The sequence below is a fragment of the Dermacentor andersoni genome, chromosome 4, assembly GCF_023375885.2.
Source record: "Dermacentor andersoni chromosome 4, qqDerAnde1_hic_scaffold, whole genome shotgun sequence".
NCBI classification, from domain to species: domain Eukaryota; kingdom Metazoa; phylum Arthropoda; class Arachnida; order Ixodida; family Ixodidae; genus Dermacentor; species Dermacentor andersoni.
In genome coordinates, this window is record NC_092817.1 from 125,620,177 (window position 1) to 125,637,792 (window position 17,616).

General features: G+C 48.0%; 1 protein-coding gene across 6 annotated transcripts in view; it reads left to right on the top strand.

Moving 5' to 3' along the window:
- Positions 1-17,616, top strand: part of Orp8 (Oxysterol-binding protein-related protein 8) — a 137,504-nt gene that overhangs the window by 111,042 nt on the left and 8,846 nt on the right. For all 6 annotated transcript variants that reach the window (XM_050184735.3, XM_050184738.3, XM_050184743.2 and 3 more), the window contains 2 exons: positions 13,441-13,626; positions 13,909-14,276. In XM_050184735.3, the coding sequence (XP_050040692.1) occupies positions 13,441-13,626; positions 13,909-14,276 (554 nt within the window). The remainder of the gene's footprint in view (positions 1-13,440; positions 13,627-13,908; positions 14,277-17,616) is intronic.

The window sequence follows — 17,616 nt, forward strand, 5'->3', positions numbered from 1 at the left end:
TGAATGACCACGGACTTTGTTGCTGACTGGATTGATAACCATTGGCGGAAGAGACCTGGCGGCAGTCTTGGTCTGCGTGCGAAGCGTGCCTCGCTGCAGGACTTTGCTGGATGGGTGAAAGATGCATGGTGCACGATCCCGTCTGCTATGGTCAACAAGGCCTTTAAGAAGTGAGGGATTTCGAATGCCATGGACGGCACCAAGGACAAAATGCTTTGGTCTGTTGATAGTGATAAGGAGTTGTCCGATGGCGACGATGAGTGATATCTATTGCCCCACACGTCTCATACCGGCGCAATGAAAATCTTGGTGGCAAGGTACGCCGCTTCCATTTGTGTTTTTATTCATCGCAACTTTACTGTATTGGGAATAAATCAGTTTTTTCCAAATGAGAGAAAATAGTATTTCTATATGAAAGCACGCGGTGCACCGTATTTTATTCTTTTTTTTTTTTGTCATGGAAAACGGGTGTGCGTTACAATCGAGGGCTCGTTAGAATTGAGTAAATATGGCAGTTGCTTACCGATAATTCAGGCTTGACAGCGACAGCCAAAACATCCGAATAACAGGGACTCTGAAATATTGCATTCGCCAGAAAATCGGCGACCCTTTCTTTCTTTTTTTAGGTTCTACAACTATATATATATATATATAATGAAATGAGGTTTATTGCAGCTCGTTCGGGGGATCGCAGGTAGCTCTAGATCACGAGTCCTAGCGCTTCGCATCAACAGCCCGAGCTCGTGTCTCGCGCCGCAGCGGTGGCAGTCCGCACAGTGCCACATGCATATTGCCCACTACAACTACAGTGCCACATGCATATTGCCCACTACAACTTCCCCCGCGGCGAAGAGGAGCCATCCTGGCGACCTAAGGCGATGATACGATAAGGGGGTCGTGGTACGGCTTCAGGCGGCTGACGTGAACGGTCTCGCGGCCACGGCGGCGTTTGTCCGAAGATGGCGTCACCGGTTCGACCACATAATTCACAGGCGAAGTACACGCGACGATCCGGTACGGACCTTGATATTTCGGAGCAAGCTTTGGGCTAAGGCCTGGAGCTTGGAAGGGCAGCTGAAGCCAGACGTGAGAGTCCACGGCGAAGGACTGTGTCGGCTGATCGTTGTCGTGGCGATCTTTGTGGATTCCTTGGGTATCCGACGTGAACGAGCGAGCCAGTTGGCGGCACTCTTCAGCATGGCGAGCAACTTCGGAAAGAGGGGTGAATTCAGAGGCATCCGGGTGATATGGTAGTACGGTGTCGAGGGTAGTGGATGGTTCACGCCCATAAAGAAGGAAAAATGGTGAGAAGCCTGTGGTAGCCTGAACGGCGGTATTGTATGCGTACGTCACAAAAGGGAGGACATCGTCCCAATTGGAATGATCAGACTCAACATACATGGTGAGCATGTCCTCAAGAGTGCGGTTGAATCGTTCCGTTAGACTGTTAGTTTGTGGGTGATACGCCGTAGTGGTGCGGTGAATAGTGCGGCACGCGGCGAGTAGCTCATTAATAACTTCGTACAAGAAGACACGGCCTCGGTCACTGAGCAGTTCTCGCGGTGCGCCGTGCCGTAAGACGAAATGCCACAAGATGAATGCGGCGACGTCCCGAGCAGCAGCCGAAGCAAGTGCAGCAGTTTCAGCATATCTGGTCAGGTGGTCTACTGCGACAATTATTCAACGATTTCCGTTAGCACTGCATGGAAGAGGCCCATAAAGGTCGATGCCAACCCAATCAAAAGGACGTGCAGGACACGGTAAAGGTTGCAGAGGGCCTGTCGCATGAGAAGATGTCTTCCGTCGCTGACAGGCTGCACATGACCGAATGTATTTGCGGACATAAGAATACATGCCGCGCCATTAGTACCGCTGGCGGAGCCGCTCGTAGGTTTTCAGGACGCCAGCATGAGCTTGTTGTGGGTCTGCATGGAAATACGTGCATACGTCGGAACGCAAATGGCGAGGGATGACTAGCAGCCATTTGCGACCGTTTGGCTGATAGTTTCGGCGGTACAAGATGGCGTCCCATAGCACGAAGTGGGTGGCTTGGCAACGAAGGGCTCGAGGGCATGTAGACGTTGAAGAACTGCTAAGAATGTCAATGAGAGAGACAATCCACGGATCTTTTCTCTGTTCAGACGGCATGTCAGTAACAGCAAGCGTAGCAACCGGGCACTTTACGGATGAAGGTGGCGTTTTGTCGGATCGCATGGGCGAACGGGAGAGCGCATCTGCATCAGAATGTTGGCGCCCGGATCGATAAATGACGCGAATGTCAAATTCTTGGAGCCGAACAGCCCAACGTCCAAGACGCCCCGACGGGTCTTTCAGTGACGCAAGCCAGCAGAGCGCGTGGTGGTCTGTCGCAACGTCGAACGGACGGCCATACAAGTAAGGGCGAAATTTTTTTAAGGCCTGAACTATAGCCAAACATTCTTTTTCCGTGACAGAATAATTGGTTTCTGCCTTCGTGAGGGCACAACTCGCATATGCAACCACATATTCTGGAAAGCCAGGCTTCCGTTGTGCAAGGACGGCTCCAAGATCAACGCCGCTGGCGTCGGTATGAACTTCAGTCGGTGCACTTGGGTCGTAGTGGCGTAGAACAGGCGGTGAGGTAAGCCGACGACGCAAAGTGGTGAAGGCTTGGTCACATGCCGGAGTCCAGTCGCGAAGGTCACGAGGGCCAGCCAGGAGCTTCGTCAGGGGAGCGATGATGCAGGCAAAATTGCGCACAAAGCGTCGAAAATAAGAGCACAGACCGACAAAACTTAGCAGCTCTTTCACTGTAGTCGGCCGCGGAAATTCTGCGACAGCACGAAGTTTGTCAGGGTCGGGAAGGACGCCGTCTTTGGACACGACATGGCCAAGTATGGTCAGCTGGCGGGCTCCGAAGCGGCACTTTTTCAAGTTAAGTTGAAGGCCGGCGGTGGTAAGGCAAGTAAGGACTTCGCGTAGACGAGGGAGGTGAGTGGTGAAATCAGGGGAGAAAACTACCACGTCGTCTAAATAACACAAGCAGGTCTTCCATTTGAGGCCTCGTAGAATATTGTATATATATATACATACAATATATATATATATATATATATATATATATATATATATATATATATATACACACACAAAAGATGTGCCTTATTCTTGGATCATCACTTTCAGGGTTACCTTCAGTTTCGTGTGACTATACTTGTGGACAACTTTCTGTGGCAATGAAGGGAAAGCTGCAGAGACAAAGTACGCACAAGCTAAAGCGCTTATGAAAGAAGTCCCACCTTTTCATCAGTGTTTAAGCTGGGGAAGAGAATACACAAAACCTTATTTACAACAGATAAATAAAACGAATTGTCCGAGAATACAGCCCCAGTTTGTCAACGTGTTGCTATGTGCAAGTATGCTTCCCTGTGGTCTAGACAGATCCTTGGCCACAATTTTCTAACGATGCCTTTTATGCTAGTCCTTCTCGCGCTTTGCACACTTTGTCAGTGTTCAGAGAAACACTCCGCCCGCATTATCAATGGTATTAGCCACCTGTGAACAGTGGATGACAAGAGCGGAACTCGCACACCAAATTGTGCAAATCGCAAGCGCAGCCTAGCCTTTGCAACTTCTTGGCTTGACCTGTCCTTTGGTTTAGGCACGCTTGGCAACTACTAGATCAACTATGCTTCTCTAGTTTCGGTTTCAAGGGCATGCAGGCAACGTGGCAGACGGCCCTTCCAGCAATGTGTAAAGATGAGATAATCTCTATTTGTGCTCGACTTGGTGGCTAAATCATCAAATGGCCGTGCAGTTGGAGTCTGAATTACCGCACGATGTGCTGTAAGGTGTCTAAAATTTTGGTCGTCCTTGTACATTAACTATATGGGGTGTTAAGAATGGCGAGCTGCAAGGAAAAATTGCCACCCAATTACGACTGGGGGACAAGGCGCGCATCCCCCACTCTCCGTCGCTGCAGCTAGACTGCGTTCGAAGAAGCGGGCTTTGTGCTGAAAACCGCCTCCATCCACGAGCCCCATCTCCGTTGTGACGAAACGGGTTCGACGGACGAGCTATTGTGCCCGAGGTCCCCAGCGCGAACCTGATTTCACTACGCATGAGCAAGCCGCGGCGGGACAACGAGCTACCCAGAATGTCTCCGAGCTTCCCGGAACGACTCCCCTCTGTCGTCGGCTCCAGTCCTTCGCACCTGTGTGTTTGCGTGTGTGTGTGTGCGCGTCACCTTGTCGCGGGAGGCGGCTAGTTTTGCGATGACGAAACGAACTTTCGCTGCCTTGCATCGCCGGAGGACCGAGGGTTTAAAAACGGCTGTTGTGCGGAGGCTCGACACACTTCTCTCGTGCAGTCAGGTTGGACTGACACACTTTCTCTTGAGCAGTCATGTTGGACTGACACTCTTTTTCTTAAGCAGTCATGTTAGACTGATTTAATTTCTGTAAATAAACCCATTTTCCTCGTTCTCGATGAGAAGCAGTTCTTCCCTTCATCAACGTCCTCAGCGTGTTTAAGTTGGACGACGGCATGGGCCAGCTACCTTCGAATTCATGCCGGACTCCAATCTTGGCAACGGATCTCGAGCGATGGGATTGAGCCCCCAATCCTGACAACTGGCTGACAGCGGTGAGATGGACTTTGCGACATGGTGCTGTATCTGCGGTGAGTGCTTGATTCTTGCTTTGACTCTCTAGGCTTCATCTTGTGGTTGTTCTGTTTAGAACTGTAGGGAAGCTAGATTGTTGTGTGTTAGCTAGGTTGTGTTTTCCTAGCTAGATTTAGAGAGCAGAATCAAGGCAGTAAAGCAGCAGTCATGGAGTTAAGGACACTGCTGAGAGACGAGTTGTTGATTGTTGGTGAGGAACTGGGCCTAGATGTACGCGAGGAAATGCTAAGATCAGAATTATTGCATATCATTTCCGAACAGGCCAGTGAGGAAGATATTCAAATGGGATTGGAACTTCTCAAAAAGAGAGAGAAACGGGAAAGAGAAAGAGCAGAACGGGAAAGAGAAAGAGAAGAACGCGATAAAGATCGCGATTCAAGAAAAATGCAACTTGAACTTGAAAGCAAACGTTTGGAGTTGTCTCAAGGAAGTGAAGGCGCTCTGGGACGATCAAGTGAGGCAGAATCGTACCGCATGGACAGGCTATTAAAGCCATTTGAGGTCGGGACCGACATAGGCTTGTTCCTAAGCAATTTTGAAAGGACTTGCGAAAAAATGAACTTCGGCCCAAATACATGGCCACAGCGGTTGCTGTCTATGTTGCCGTGTGAGGCGGCGGAAGTAATCGCCAGACTGAGTGCACAGGATGCGTATGATTATGCAAAAGTTAAGGCTAGTCTCCTGAAGAAATACCGCCTTTCAGCCGAAGCTTTTCGGCAAAGGTTTAGGAGCACAGGCAAGAAAGATAGCGAGGGATATCCGGAGTTTGCATATAGCTTAAAGGCCAACCTAGTCGAGTGGCTTAAAAGCGCGGAAGCGTATGACAGCAGAGACATGATCATTGAATGCATGTGTCTAGAACAGTTTTACAAAACCATCCCCCAAGCTGTGAAACTGTGGGTGCAAGACAGAGGTAATGTAAACACTGTGGAAAGGGCGACTGAATTAGCCGAAGAGTATGCAACCCGTAGAAAGTTGAACGCCGAAAAGGGAAACTGGGACGGTCGAAATGGACCGCGGAAACCATTTCCGTTCAAAAAGGGTGCGCAGACTAGACGATCGGAGCCTGTAGACATGGCGGAAAAGCCCGCAGAAAAGAGCGAGGCGAAACTTAACGGAGAAACCGCACAAAAAGAACAGAAAAGAAAATTCGAATCCTTTAGACCAATGCGCTGTTACAAATGCCACAAACTGGGACATATAGCTGTAAACTGCGAGAAGTCTAGCGTAGTTTTCTCCTACGTGGAGAAAAAAGATGAGAATATGGAACTTTTAAGTCCATATCTTCACGACCTGCAAGTTAATGAAAAACCGTGCCGAGTGCTAAGAGACAGTGCCGCCACGATGGACATTATCCATCCGTCTTACGTGACGGTAGATGACTTCACCGGAGAAGTAGCATGGATAAAACAGGTTGTAGAAGAACACAGCGTGTGTCTGCCCATGGCCAAAGTCAAAATCAATGGACCATTCGGGGAGCTAGAGACTGAGGCTGCAGTTTCCAAATTTTTGTCACTGCAGTATCCTTACATCTTTTCGAATCGTTCGAATCAGTTATTGTTTGACAAAGGGCTCAAACTGGGAGAGGGCATAGTACAAGCATTGACCCGAGGCCAAGCTCGTAAGATCGCGGCGCTTTCGGTGGAAAATGCACAAGCTCCTCCAGCGGAAGCAGAAAAGGGGATAACTTCAATACCCGAATCCGAGCTAGGCCCGAGGGACAAAAGAACAGTTGAGGAGAGCCTGCCAGCTGACCAGCTCAATGAGAGCGTAGCACTTGAGTGTCAAAGTTCTAGCCTGCAGGAAGAGCAAGCTGACGCACTCACAAGCGAGACAGGGTCGTTATTATCACCGGCCTCAAAGAACTTTGATCAGCTCTTACGTGTGGATAAAGAGTCACTGGCAGCTGAGCAAAAGAATGATGAGAGCTTGGCTAAATTACATGACACAGCTAAAGAAGGCATTGCTAGGCGCAACGTGACGATACATGAGAGAGGAGGTTTGTTGTATTGGCACTACAGAGATCGAAAGGGTAGGATTTTAGATCAGTTAGTCGTACCTACTAAGTATAGGGAGGACCTTTTGAGTCTCTGTCATGGAAATGGGTGGTCCGGCCACCTAGGCATAAACAAATCAAAGGAAAGATTGCATATGGAATACTACTGGCCTGGTTATTTCAAAGACGTAGAAAACTTTGTAAGATCATGCGACGCCTGCCAGCGCTCGGGTAAACCAGGAGAGACATGGAACGCTCCACTAAAGGTAGTGCCCTTAATAACAGAACCTTTCAGACAACTTGTGATAGACACGGTAGTTCCTCTTCCAAAAACAAAATCGGGCTACAGGTACTTGTTTACCATGCTGTGTCCGGCTACCAAGTTTCCAGAAGCAATCCCTTTGAGAGAGCTCAGTTCAACCGAAGTAGTAGACGCGCTTTTGACAGTGTTTGCACGAGTTGGGTTTCCAGCCGAAATTCAGGCAGATCAAGGGTCAGTATTCACGAGCGCACTGACTTCCACATTCTTGCAAAAGTGCGGGGTAAAGTTAATACACAGTTCTGTCTATCACCCTCAGTCAAACAGTGTAGAGAGGTGGCATTCGGTGCTTAAGCGAGTTTTGCGTGCGCTCTGTTACGAGCATAAGGAGGACTGGGAGAACTGTCTGCCGGCAACTTTGTTTGCTTTGCGAACGGTTCCACATGAAGCGACAGGGTTCTCACCAGCAGAACTAGTGTATGGGAGGACACTCCATTCTCCACTGAGAATGTTAAGAGAGATGTGGGAGGAAAGAGGTGAGAGTCCAACAGTGGTTGAATACGTGCTAAATTTACTGGAACGGCTAAGCACAACCCAAGAACTAGTCGGAAAGAACATGGGAGTAGCTCAAAAGAACGCCAAATTCTATTACGACAAGAATGCGAGGCTTCGTACGTTTAACGCCGGAGACCAGGTAATGATCCTCAAACCTTCAAGAGAGAACAAGCTTGAAGTTCACTGGGACGGGCCCGTTAAAGTGTTGCACAAACTTTCAGACACTAACTATGCTTTGAGAATGCTCGGTCGCAGGAAGGAAGTGCGGATATATCACTGTAATTTGATGAAGCCGTATGTAGAGCGGAGCGGAGTCGTTAACTATACCATCAAAGAGCCGGATGGCATTAGTACCAAGTTTAAGGAGTATAGGGCGACCTCCAACTCTGAAATCGGTCTAGAAGAAGTAGTCGAGCACTCGGTAAGCTCGCACGCTCTAAGACCCGAGCAGCTAGATGAGCTAAAAGAGGTGTTAGGGGAATATCTCGACAGATTCAGCGATCGGCCGGGTAGAACCGAACTGATAGCGCATGAAATTGAGCTGACATCAACCGAACCAGTAAGATCAAAGCCTTACAGGGTGTCTCCAAGACAGAGAGAGATTATGGAGGCAGAGATACAGCGCATGCTAGAGTTGGGAGTTATTGAGCCCGCTGAGAGTGACTACACGTCACCGCTAATACTGGTAGAAACCCCTAACAAGGACCCTCGTCCGTGTGTTGACTACAGGAAGTTAAATGCCATCACTAGGGATCAGCTGTATCCGATACCCAACATTGAGGAACGAATTGAAAGAGTTAGCGCTGCTAAATACATTTCAACTATAGATCTCGTGCGGGGGTAGTGGCAAGTTCCCCTTTCCGAAAGTGCCAGCCGCTATGCAGCATTCATCTCGCCTGTAGGCACTTTTCGCCCTCTCGCACTCAGCTTCGGGCTGAAGAACGCGCCGTTTAGCTTCTCTAAGTTAATGGATATTGTCCTAAAAGACTTGCAGGAGTTCGCCTTGCCCTATCTTGATGATGTGGCAATTTTTTCGGACAGCTGGGAACAACACGTATCGCACCTCAAACAGGTGTTCTCACGGTTGAGGGAAGCCGGCTTGACGATGAAAGCGGAAAAGTGTAGGTTTGGTTGTTCGCAGGTTACTTATCTGGGCCATGTTGTCGGTCAGGGCATGAGACGGCCGGCGGAGCTGAAAATAGCTACGATTGGAGGATTTTCTCAGCCGCGCACGAAAACGGACCTTCGTTCATTTTTGGGACTTGTGGGGTACTATCAACGGTACATTCCGAATTACTCGCAAATGGCAAGTCCATTAACAGACGCCCTCCGAAAGGGAGCACCGAGTAACGTACACTGGGATAAGGACAAAGAGAACGCTTTCCAAAGTTTGAAAACGCTATTGGTTTCTCGCCCTGTGCTTCGCGCGCCAGACTACACAAAGGAATTCATAGTTCAATGCGACGCAAGCGACAGAGGTATGGGCGTGGTACTTAGTCAGGTCGGCGACGATAACGAGGAGCATCCTATCCTCTATGCCAGCCGTAAACTAAATGTAAGAGAGGAAGCCTACAGCGCTTCAGAGAAGGAATGTGCTTGTTTAGTTTGGGCCGCACAAAAGTTGTCGTGTTACTTGTACGGAGCGAAGTTCATCTTCGAGACCGACCACTGTCCTCTGACATGGCTCAATCAAATGTCACACAAAAATGGCCGCTTGCTCCGATGGAGCCTCACTCTCCAAGAGTACAACTTCTCCGTTAGATATAAGAAGGGAAAGTTGCATAGCAATGCGGATGGTTTGAGCAGGCTAATTTGAATTCTGCGTTTGAGGGTCCCGCCTAAATTTTAGGGTTACTAGTGCTAATTTTATTAAGCGAAGAAGATCCCCTCTCATTTAGCAGGATTCCCTCCATGATTGCTGAATTCGTCTGCAGGAATTTGCTTCAGAAATTGGCATAGCGAAATGCAGCATTTTTTATTTCTGCACTTCTGTTTTTTTTTTTTTTTTTTTTGAAGCCTAGCGAGTCTAAAGTGAGAGCCAATGCACGTCAACTCGGCGCAGAGCCGTGTTGTGGGGTTCATTTTGCAGTTGCGTGTCCTTGTTGGATGTTTTGGGGCGGTGACATCAATACACAAGTGGTCGCTGCGAGCCAAGACATCAATCCCCCCCTGACCACTTCCCGTTCTCTTCCTGCCTAGCGGTTGTCAGCGCTAGACAGTCGAGATTTTTCGGGCCATGGAGGCGCTGTTAAGAATGGCGAGCTGCAAGGAAAAATTGCCACCCAATTACGACTGGGGGACAAGGCGCGCATCCCCCACTCTCCGTCGCTGCAGCTAGACTGCGTTCGAAGAAGTGGGCTTTGTGCTGAAAACCGCCTCCATCCACGAGCCCCATCTCCGTTGTGACGAAACGGGTTCGACGGACGAACTATTGTGCCCGAGGTCCCCAGCGCGAACCTGATTTCGCTACGCATGAGCAAGCCGCGGCGGGACAACGAGCTACCCAGAATGTCTCCGAGCTTCCCGGAACGACTCCCCTCTGTCGTCGGCTCCAGTCCTTCGCACCTGTGTGTTTGCGTGTGTGTGTGTGCGCGTCACCTTGTCGCGGGAGGCGGCTAGTTTTGCGATGACGAAACGAACTTTCGCTGCCTTGCATCGCCGGAGGACCGAGGGTTTAAAAACGGCTGTTGTGCAGAGGCTCGACACACTTCTCTCGTGCAGTCAGGTTGGACTGACACACTTTCTCTTGAGCAGTCATGTTGGACTGACACTCTTTTTCTTAAGCGGTCATGTTAGACTGATTTAATTTCTGTAAATAAACCCATTTTCCTCGTTCTCGATGAGAAGCAGTTCCCTTCATCAACGTCCTCAGCGTGTTTAAGTTGGACGACGGCATGGGCCAGCTACCTTCGAATTCATGCCGGACTCCAATCTTGGCAACGGATCTCGAGCGATGGGATTGAGCCCCCAATCCTGACAGGGGCCAGTGGCAGTGTTCAAATAATCGAGTATGTCCGAATTATTAGTCGGCGACTGTATACACCGGTGTTTTGTGCCACGGTCGTAGAGTTGGGGTGGCGGAGGCATCCTTGATGAAGCCTTTCCACTTGCACGTGACAGCTGGCCATGCCATCCGATGTGTAGAGCAGATATATAAGTGGTGGTCTTATTAAAGTAAGAGTTTGAGTGCCAAGGGAAGGAAAATGCAGCCAAGGATGGCAAACAACTAGATGGTCTCATGAGATAAAGGAATTTTCAGGCATAGGATGGGGTCAGCTGATGCAAGACAGGGTAATCCCAGATCGATGGGAGAGGCCTACATCCTGCAGTGGACATTAAACAGGCTGCTGCTGCTGCTGATAATGACGACTGCAATGTTGATTACGGAAAAGAAGAAAACCTCCTGAGGTATGATGTGCAGTGATAATCAGTCCATAAGTTGAAAGCAGCAACTATTTGAGAACTGTTTTGGAGATGCTGTGCTACTGGTAATACAGTTGAACCTTGATATAACGAACCTCAGTATAACAAAATTCTCAATGTAGCGAAGTATTTAACTTTTAATAACTTCCTGGCCATAGAACATCCTGCACTTAGAATCTCAATATAACGAAGTGTTTATGCACAATTTCAATACGTATAATGAAATTTCACTGCCACCGTGAAGAAATACAGAGACAATAAATGGAAACTTCTGTGGATGCAGATGGTCAAATTACACGCTGCTGCTCGCTAATGCACCTCTCAAATTACGTTGCAAGAGCAACACAGACCACCGCAACATCATGCTTCGTATAAAGTCCAAGTGTGATAAGATCCTATCACGTCATGTGCACTGTATGCTTTGGTTGCAAGTGAAATCTTGTGAGAGTGAGCCGAGAGGGATGGTGACTTGATGAGCACAGTCTTTCTGCATGAGCAAAGTGAAAGGGGAGGAGAAGAGCGAGCTTGCGGCAGTGCAATCAAGCACGTGCTAAGGGAGGGGCGACAGGGGAAGAATTGGTCGACAGGCTAGCACGCAGGTTGACACGCGTACCTTCTTATCTAGCACAATCGTATATATGCATGGTTGTCAGCGCGGCAGAGTGCATGTGCGGCCCGCGCGTGCCCTGTTTTAGAGGTAATCTGCCGCATGTGCAAAAGGAGTGGGCGAGCTGAGATGACATGGTGTCATGTGCACTCTCTTCCCACGCATTTAGTACTGGAGGTTGCATAACCTCAAGTTTCAGAGATGCATTCGCTCCCTGCTGCCGGCGCTTTTCATGAGAGCGTCGTCTTGTTGCAGGCGACACTATCAGCCGCGCAGATGGAGTGGACGTGAAAGTGTGGCTCGTTTCGCTTCATATTACGATGTGGTGATATCGTTGACACGGCATGAAGCCGTACATGTTCCAGGCCTGTCCAAAGAACCCTTTCGACAGAAAGCTCCTAAACCCTCCGCCTCCTTTTCCTTATGTGATTCTGCGCCACAAATTGCCACATGACCCAGTTGATCTCTTCGGAGGCATGAGTGTCACTCGCACTCCTCTGTTATATCATGAACCTCCTCCATCAGGGCAAGGAGGTTCACGATAAAGAAGTGCTTGAGGGAGGACGTTCACGATAACGGAAGTGCTTGAGCAAAATGAAGGTGGGAAAATACGAAGGATAATGAAGGAGAGGGAAAATATAACGTTGGTCAGTTCACTGCCTCATGCAAGTATGTTCCCGTTGCTGCTGCATTCTTGGCCTGCCACCGACTACAGTAGAAACTTGTTGATACGATCCCATGTCATACAGTTTCCCAGCGCTAACATTCGCATTCAAGAATGCAAAAAAATGACCCGATATAGTTCTTCTTTACTGGCTGACATGTTCTCGGAAAACATATTTTAGCACCAATGTTCAGTATATTGCCGAACTGCAACTGTACGATACTTTTTCCATCTACTAGAACCCATGTAAACAAGAAAAGGTGTGAGGCATTCCTAATAAAGAGCAGTAGGCACCCGCAACAGCAGCTTCCCTGCAGTAATCGCCAACCCATGTTAAGTGAAAATGTTGCCATGCACTTGGTTTCCTATTCTGATACCAACAAATCTCCTCGCGGGCCGTCACACATTGCCATTCACAGCTATTGCAGCCAACCGATTGCGATAAACATCTTTACCTATCTGTTTCACATCACATGTAGTGTCTGATGGAAGGTTATTACACGCTCTTAGTAGACATTAACCCAAACACGCTGTCATTCACTGTTGCAGGAAGCATAAAGTGAGCATCATGTTTCGCTGTTTTGGCATCATCGCATTGTATTCTAGCTGTATTTCATTTTGGTTTCCCATTGCTGTCTTAAAACAACAATTCGTGTCTTGGGTCGCTCAGACACCACAAGAGTCGGCGTCCCGTGCTGCAACAATTCTCTCCAAGTGGGCACACCAGAACTTCTCACTCAAATTATCTGCCTCACGAAGCTGCTGAATCGAGCCAAACTCAAGAAGCTTGCCGAAGCTGCAAAAAAGAAACCCATCAGGGCATGTCAGCATCTCGTCTCGTGGTGCAATGATTTATGCAATGCTTTGCCTTACAATGCAGATGACAGCTACAGGAGAGTGTGACGAATTTCTTTCAGGACTTCGGATTATACATTTTCCCATGTATCAAGTTTTTTTTCATGCATTCTTTTTCAGAACATATGAACAATGTTCTATTGTATAGTTATTAAGCAGTTAAGAGTCAGCACTCATCCAGGTGTTCCTTATGTGCATTTCGTCTTTGGCTGCCAAGTATTTACTCATGATGCCATGTCAGGCTTGCTGTGCTGGCACTTCTTTAGGGGCATGGAGTGTTGTGCTGTGCGAGCATGTGAAAATGTTTAAAGGTTCGCTTACAGCTCGTATTGACACATCTGTTAATTCATTGACAAAGCTGTGGATGTGAAGCGTTTGAGGTCTCGGCAGTGATGCATTTGATGTGTGCACAATGCAGGCTGTGGCAGCACGTGTCGGCAGCCATAGTACGTGGGGACCAGGTGGCAGCCACTGAGGAGAAGACTATCCTGGAAGAGGCGCAGCGCAGAAGCACCAAGGAGAGACAAGCACGCATGGAAGCTTGGATGCCCCGCTTCTTCATCCAGGACCTGCTCACGGGTGACTACCTCTACAAGCACGCCGAGTAAGCCCCGATTGACATTACTGGCAGTTAAAACACTGGGTTTCTTCACTATGTCATACCAGACAGCCCAAGAATGTCTTAGACATTGCATACGCCAATACTCATTGGCTGGAAGCAGTGCCTTGGGCAGTCCTTGAAGGTCCGGGATGACAAATCAAAGAGGCTCATTGTGACATCCCTCGATGCGCTGACATGTCACGTGACTGTGAAGGTGTCACTGAAAGCAATCACTCTTGGGCGTGGCTGTTGCTTAATTCTTTCATTTTCGTTTCCCATGTTCAGCTCCCGCCCATGGGACCCTCGAAATGACGTTGTTCAGTTTGAGCGGAACGGAGTGATTCAGAGCAAGACTCGACATCAGACACCCATCGTGCCCTCGGGGGGCAGTCTCGTCAGCATTGAGGGGAGCCCTCCTGAGAGTCAGGGTGGCCTGCGCAGGCGCATCTTGCACTCGAGCCCGCGGCAGGTGGCTGCTCACCTCACTCATCGCCACCATCACCACCACAGGCACCAGCAGCAACAACCGGGCTCAGCTTCTGCGAGTTCCAAGAAAGATAGAAAGAAGAAAGTCGCTGTTGGACATCTCCACAGTGGCAGCTCCTCGGCTGAGCGAGGCGCCTGCTTCTCCTGTGATTCCACTGACAGCGAAGGTGGGTGCCCTAGCACAGGGCTCGCAATATTAAAATTGCTGAAGCACTTGACTTGCTATGTCATCTGAGACGTACTCCCTGCATACAGTTGGGGCAGAAGGCAAGCGCTGTCCGTGGCGCACTCTGCATTCCTTTTTTCACCGAAAACCAAATGAAACGCTCACTTGGGAGGCATCGTGCACGATGGCATTCTTAGTGCACGCGACATGTGGCACTGCGCCGGTCCCTACCTTGAATATACTGAGTATTCGAAAAATTGAACAGTCAATATTCAATTTGCGAATAGGATTATTCAAACGTTCATAGTTTGATTCGATTCGATGATATTCATTATTTGCACACCCATAGCTTTAAGCATACATTTGCTGAACACTGGTGTTGGTGAGAAACATCTTGTATTTACTTCGTTATATCCAATAATTCATTATAACGAGGTTTGACTATTAATGAAGGGGTCGGCTTGCCTCTTGTCACGTGCAGTGGCATATGTGGTGTGACCCCACAGTACTGACAGATATTTGTACTGTATTTACTGACATAATGAACATACCTCCCCACTTTTTGAATCATAAAGTGAGTTTTTTTTTCTTTTTTCTTGCATAATGTTTGTACCCTGAAGTTTCCCAAAGGAAACACACAATGCAATTTGGTGTTCGATACGGTGTCCGACATGCCAGAATGGCAGCTAGATCTAAGGCGTTTGACTGTGCCATAGTGCCAGATCGGTAGCCCGATGTGTGACAAACGTAGGAGGCACACGGTACAATTTGGTATTCGATATAGCATCCGACGATCCTGAAACTACGGCGCCTTGCCATGCTGTAGTTGCAGATCAAATGCCTGTGTACAACAGGTGTCCGATCAGGCGCTGCGGCACGGCAAAATGTGTCGAATCCGCATGCCATTCTGGCACTTCGGATGCCGTGTCGGACACCATGTTGGACGCTGAATCGTACCGTGCCTCCTACCTGTTAGAGGTGGCCATGGAAAATAAACACTCAAAATTTTACCTCGCATAATAAATGCACCCCGCAACATTGTTAAAATGATTCTGGAAAAAAACGTGTGATCATTATGCGAATAAATGCGGTACATAGCTTAGTGAAATCACATGTCACAGAAGGCTGTGGCCTTGTTTCAGTTTCATGTATGCTGTGCAGAGACGTGGCTGGTGTTCTTGTGAAAGTTCCTATGTGTCCTTGAATCACCATGTTGTCATAACTGCAGTGACGTCGCACCGACAGTAATGATGTGGCACATATGTGTTCTGGGTGTGAATAGAGTGTTTTACACTCAGAAGAGGTGTGCTCAGTAAACTACCATGCTGATACCAATAATAGCTCCTATTACATTCACAGGATCAACCAGCTGGTGTTGAATTATTCTCCAGCTACATCCCTGCATGTCAGTAAAATATCTGCACCTTGTGACAGCCTGGTGCTGTTCTCTTTCTGTGTGTGTTTCTTTTTCTCTTTCTTTTTTCTTAACATAAAGGCAACAAGGCTGGTGGCCCTAAATCTTGTTTGGAATTAATTCATAACTGTGTGCAATAAATAGACTGTAATGCTCGGGTCAGTTATTTCCCAGCGTGAATTTGTCTTTAATGATTGGCACTCTGACTACTCATTTTATTCAACTCCTCAGGCACTGTTGGAATAGATTCTAACTTTACCAGGCACAGAGGAGGCTGTGTTGAAATAACAGAAGTTTGTTTAGAGAAACGTTTGTTTAGAGAAACGTTGAAGGTGCCACGTCGGACCTAGAGTTTTTTGCTTCCCCTCGCCACAAAAGTTGTTGAATATGTTGAATTGCTTAAAGGGTCCTTGAAATAGTTTGGAACAATTTTTGTAGACACACGGGGTACAACTGCAGTTTTACATTATCGCCGCAATTTAAGTGAAGTGATCATACTAAAAGAGCTACAGACGATTACAAGTTACCCTCCTCCCTAGCTATGCTTTTTTCTCAACTCGTTCACCAAGTGACCGGGCCTAAGCTCTGCCTTCACTGGCTCTGTGTCATGACTTGAGATCATGTCAGCTACTTCCGGTTGTCTTAAAGCCAGTCCATGAAGCCTCTCCAACCTCTCCGCTAGCCGCCTGGCTGTCAAACCCCTGTGAAAACTACGCAAGGAGCTTGTGTTGCGAGCGTTTTGTTGCAGCGCCGAGCATGTCCGGTATTCCGGTAACTGCAAGTGAACTGAGTATTTTGACGGATGACTGTAAGTGGTAAACTAAAGGCCTTCCATATTACTACTGCTCTGATGAAGGGGCTTTAGCGTAAACGTCAGCAGCCTGCACGGTGCAGCCACCTGATGGTGCAGAGCTTAACCAGCCAAACACAGAGCTACTACTGCTGTAACCAAGTGCAAAAAATTTAAACATTTAAAGAGACAATGTGTTCACAATTGTGCTCCTGCTGAAAATTTACACCAGCAGCAAAGTAGAATACATTTGGTTACTGCTATATTAGTCTGTGTTTGTCTGGTTAAGCTGTGCGCCATCAGATGGCTGCACCATGCAGGCCGTTCACATTTGCACCTTCACTCATCTGGTAAAACACCCAGTCAGCTTACACTTGCATTTACCCGAATACCGGACGTGCTAAAGCACTCTATCGTGGTAGTAATCTTCCGGCGTGAAGTGACAGTCGCAATGGTGTAGATGCTGCCGCCGATTGGATACCGGCAGCCCGATGCGCTGCCGGGCTGCCGGCACACATGTTTCTTGCTCACAACATGTTTGCCCACATGTTTCTTTGCAGAGGAACACAATGTTGCAGCTTGAAATGTCGCTGATCGCTAAATTTGCAGCCCACAACGTAACAAGGGCGATCGATTGTGCTCTCAAAAAGAAAGCACGAGACCAACCCAGACGCGCCTCGCATGAACGCACAGAACTTGTAACACAAGCAGGCGACATCTGCTGGGTGCTGGAAGTGCTTGAGTGTAGTGATAAAGTATCGCTGTGTATTCTCTTTCTGTTACTTTTTTTTATATAAACAAATTAGCCAATATTCCAACTATTACCAACCACATTTGCTGATCATAATTTGAAAAAATGATAATTGACGTGACCTGCATAGCTAATCAAATAGCTTGCCCGGCTGACGTCAATTGGGCTGACTACAACAATTGTGAGGGGGCGGCTGAAAACTCAAGGAAGCCACTGCCTCAATTGATAGCTATGCACATTCTTAAAACCTTATAATAAATTACCAGCTTTATGTGGAGTGCTTAAATGTGTCGGTTAATGATCAGAAGGACCTACCCTGATGACTCTGTATGTTTGTACAGTATCATCGAAATCGTTACAGGGTCCATTTAATCAAACCACTAACA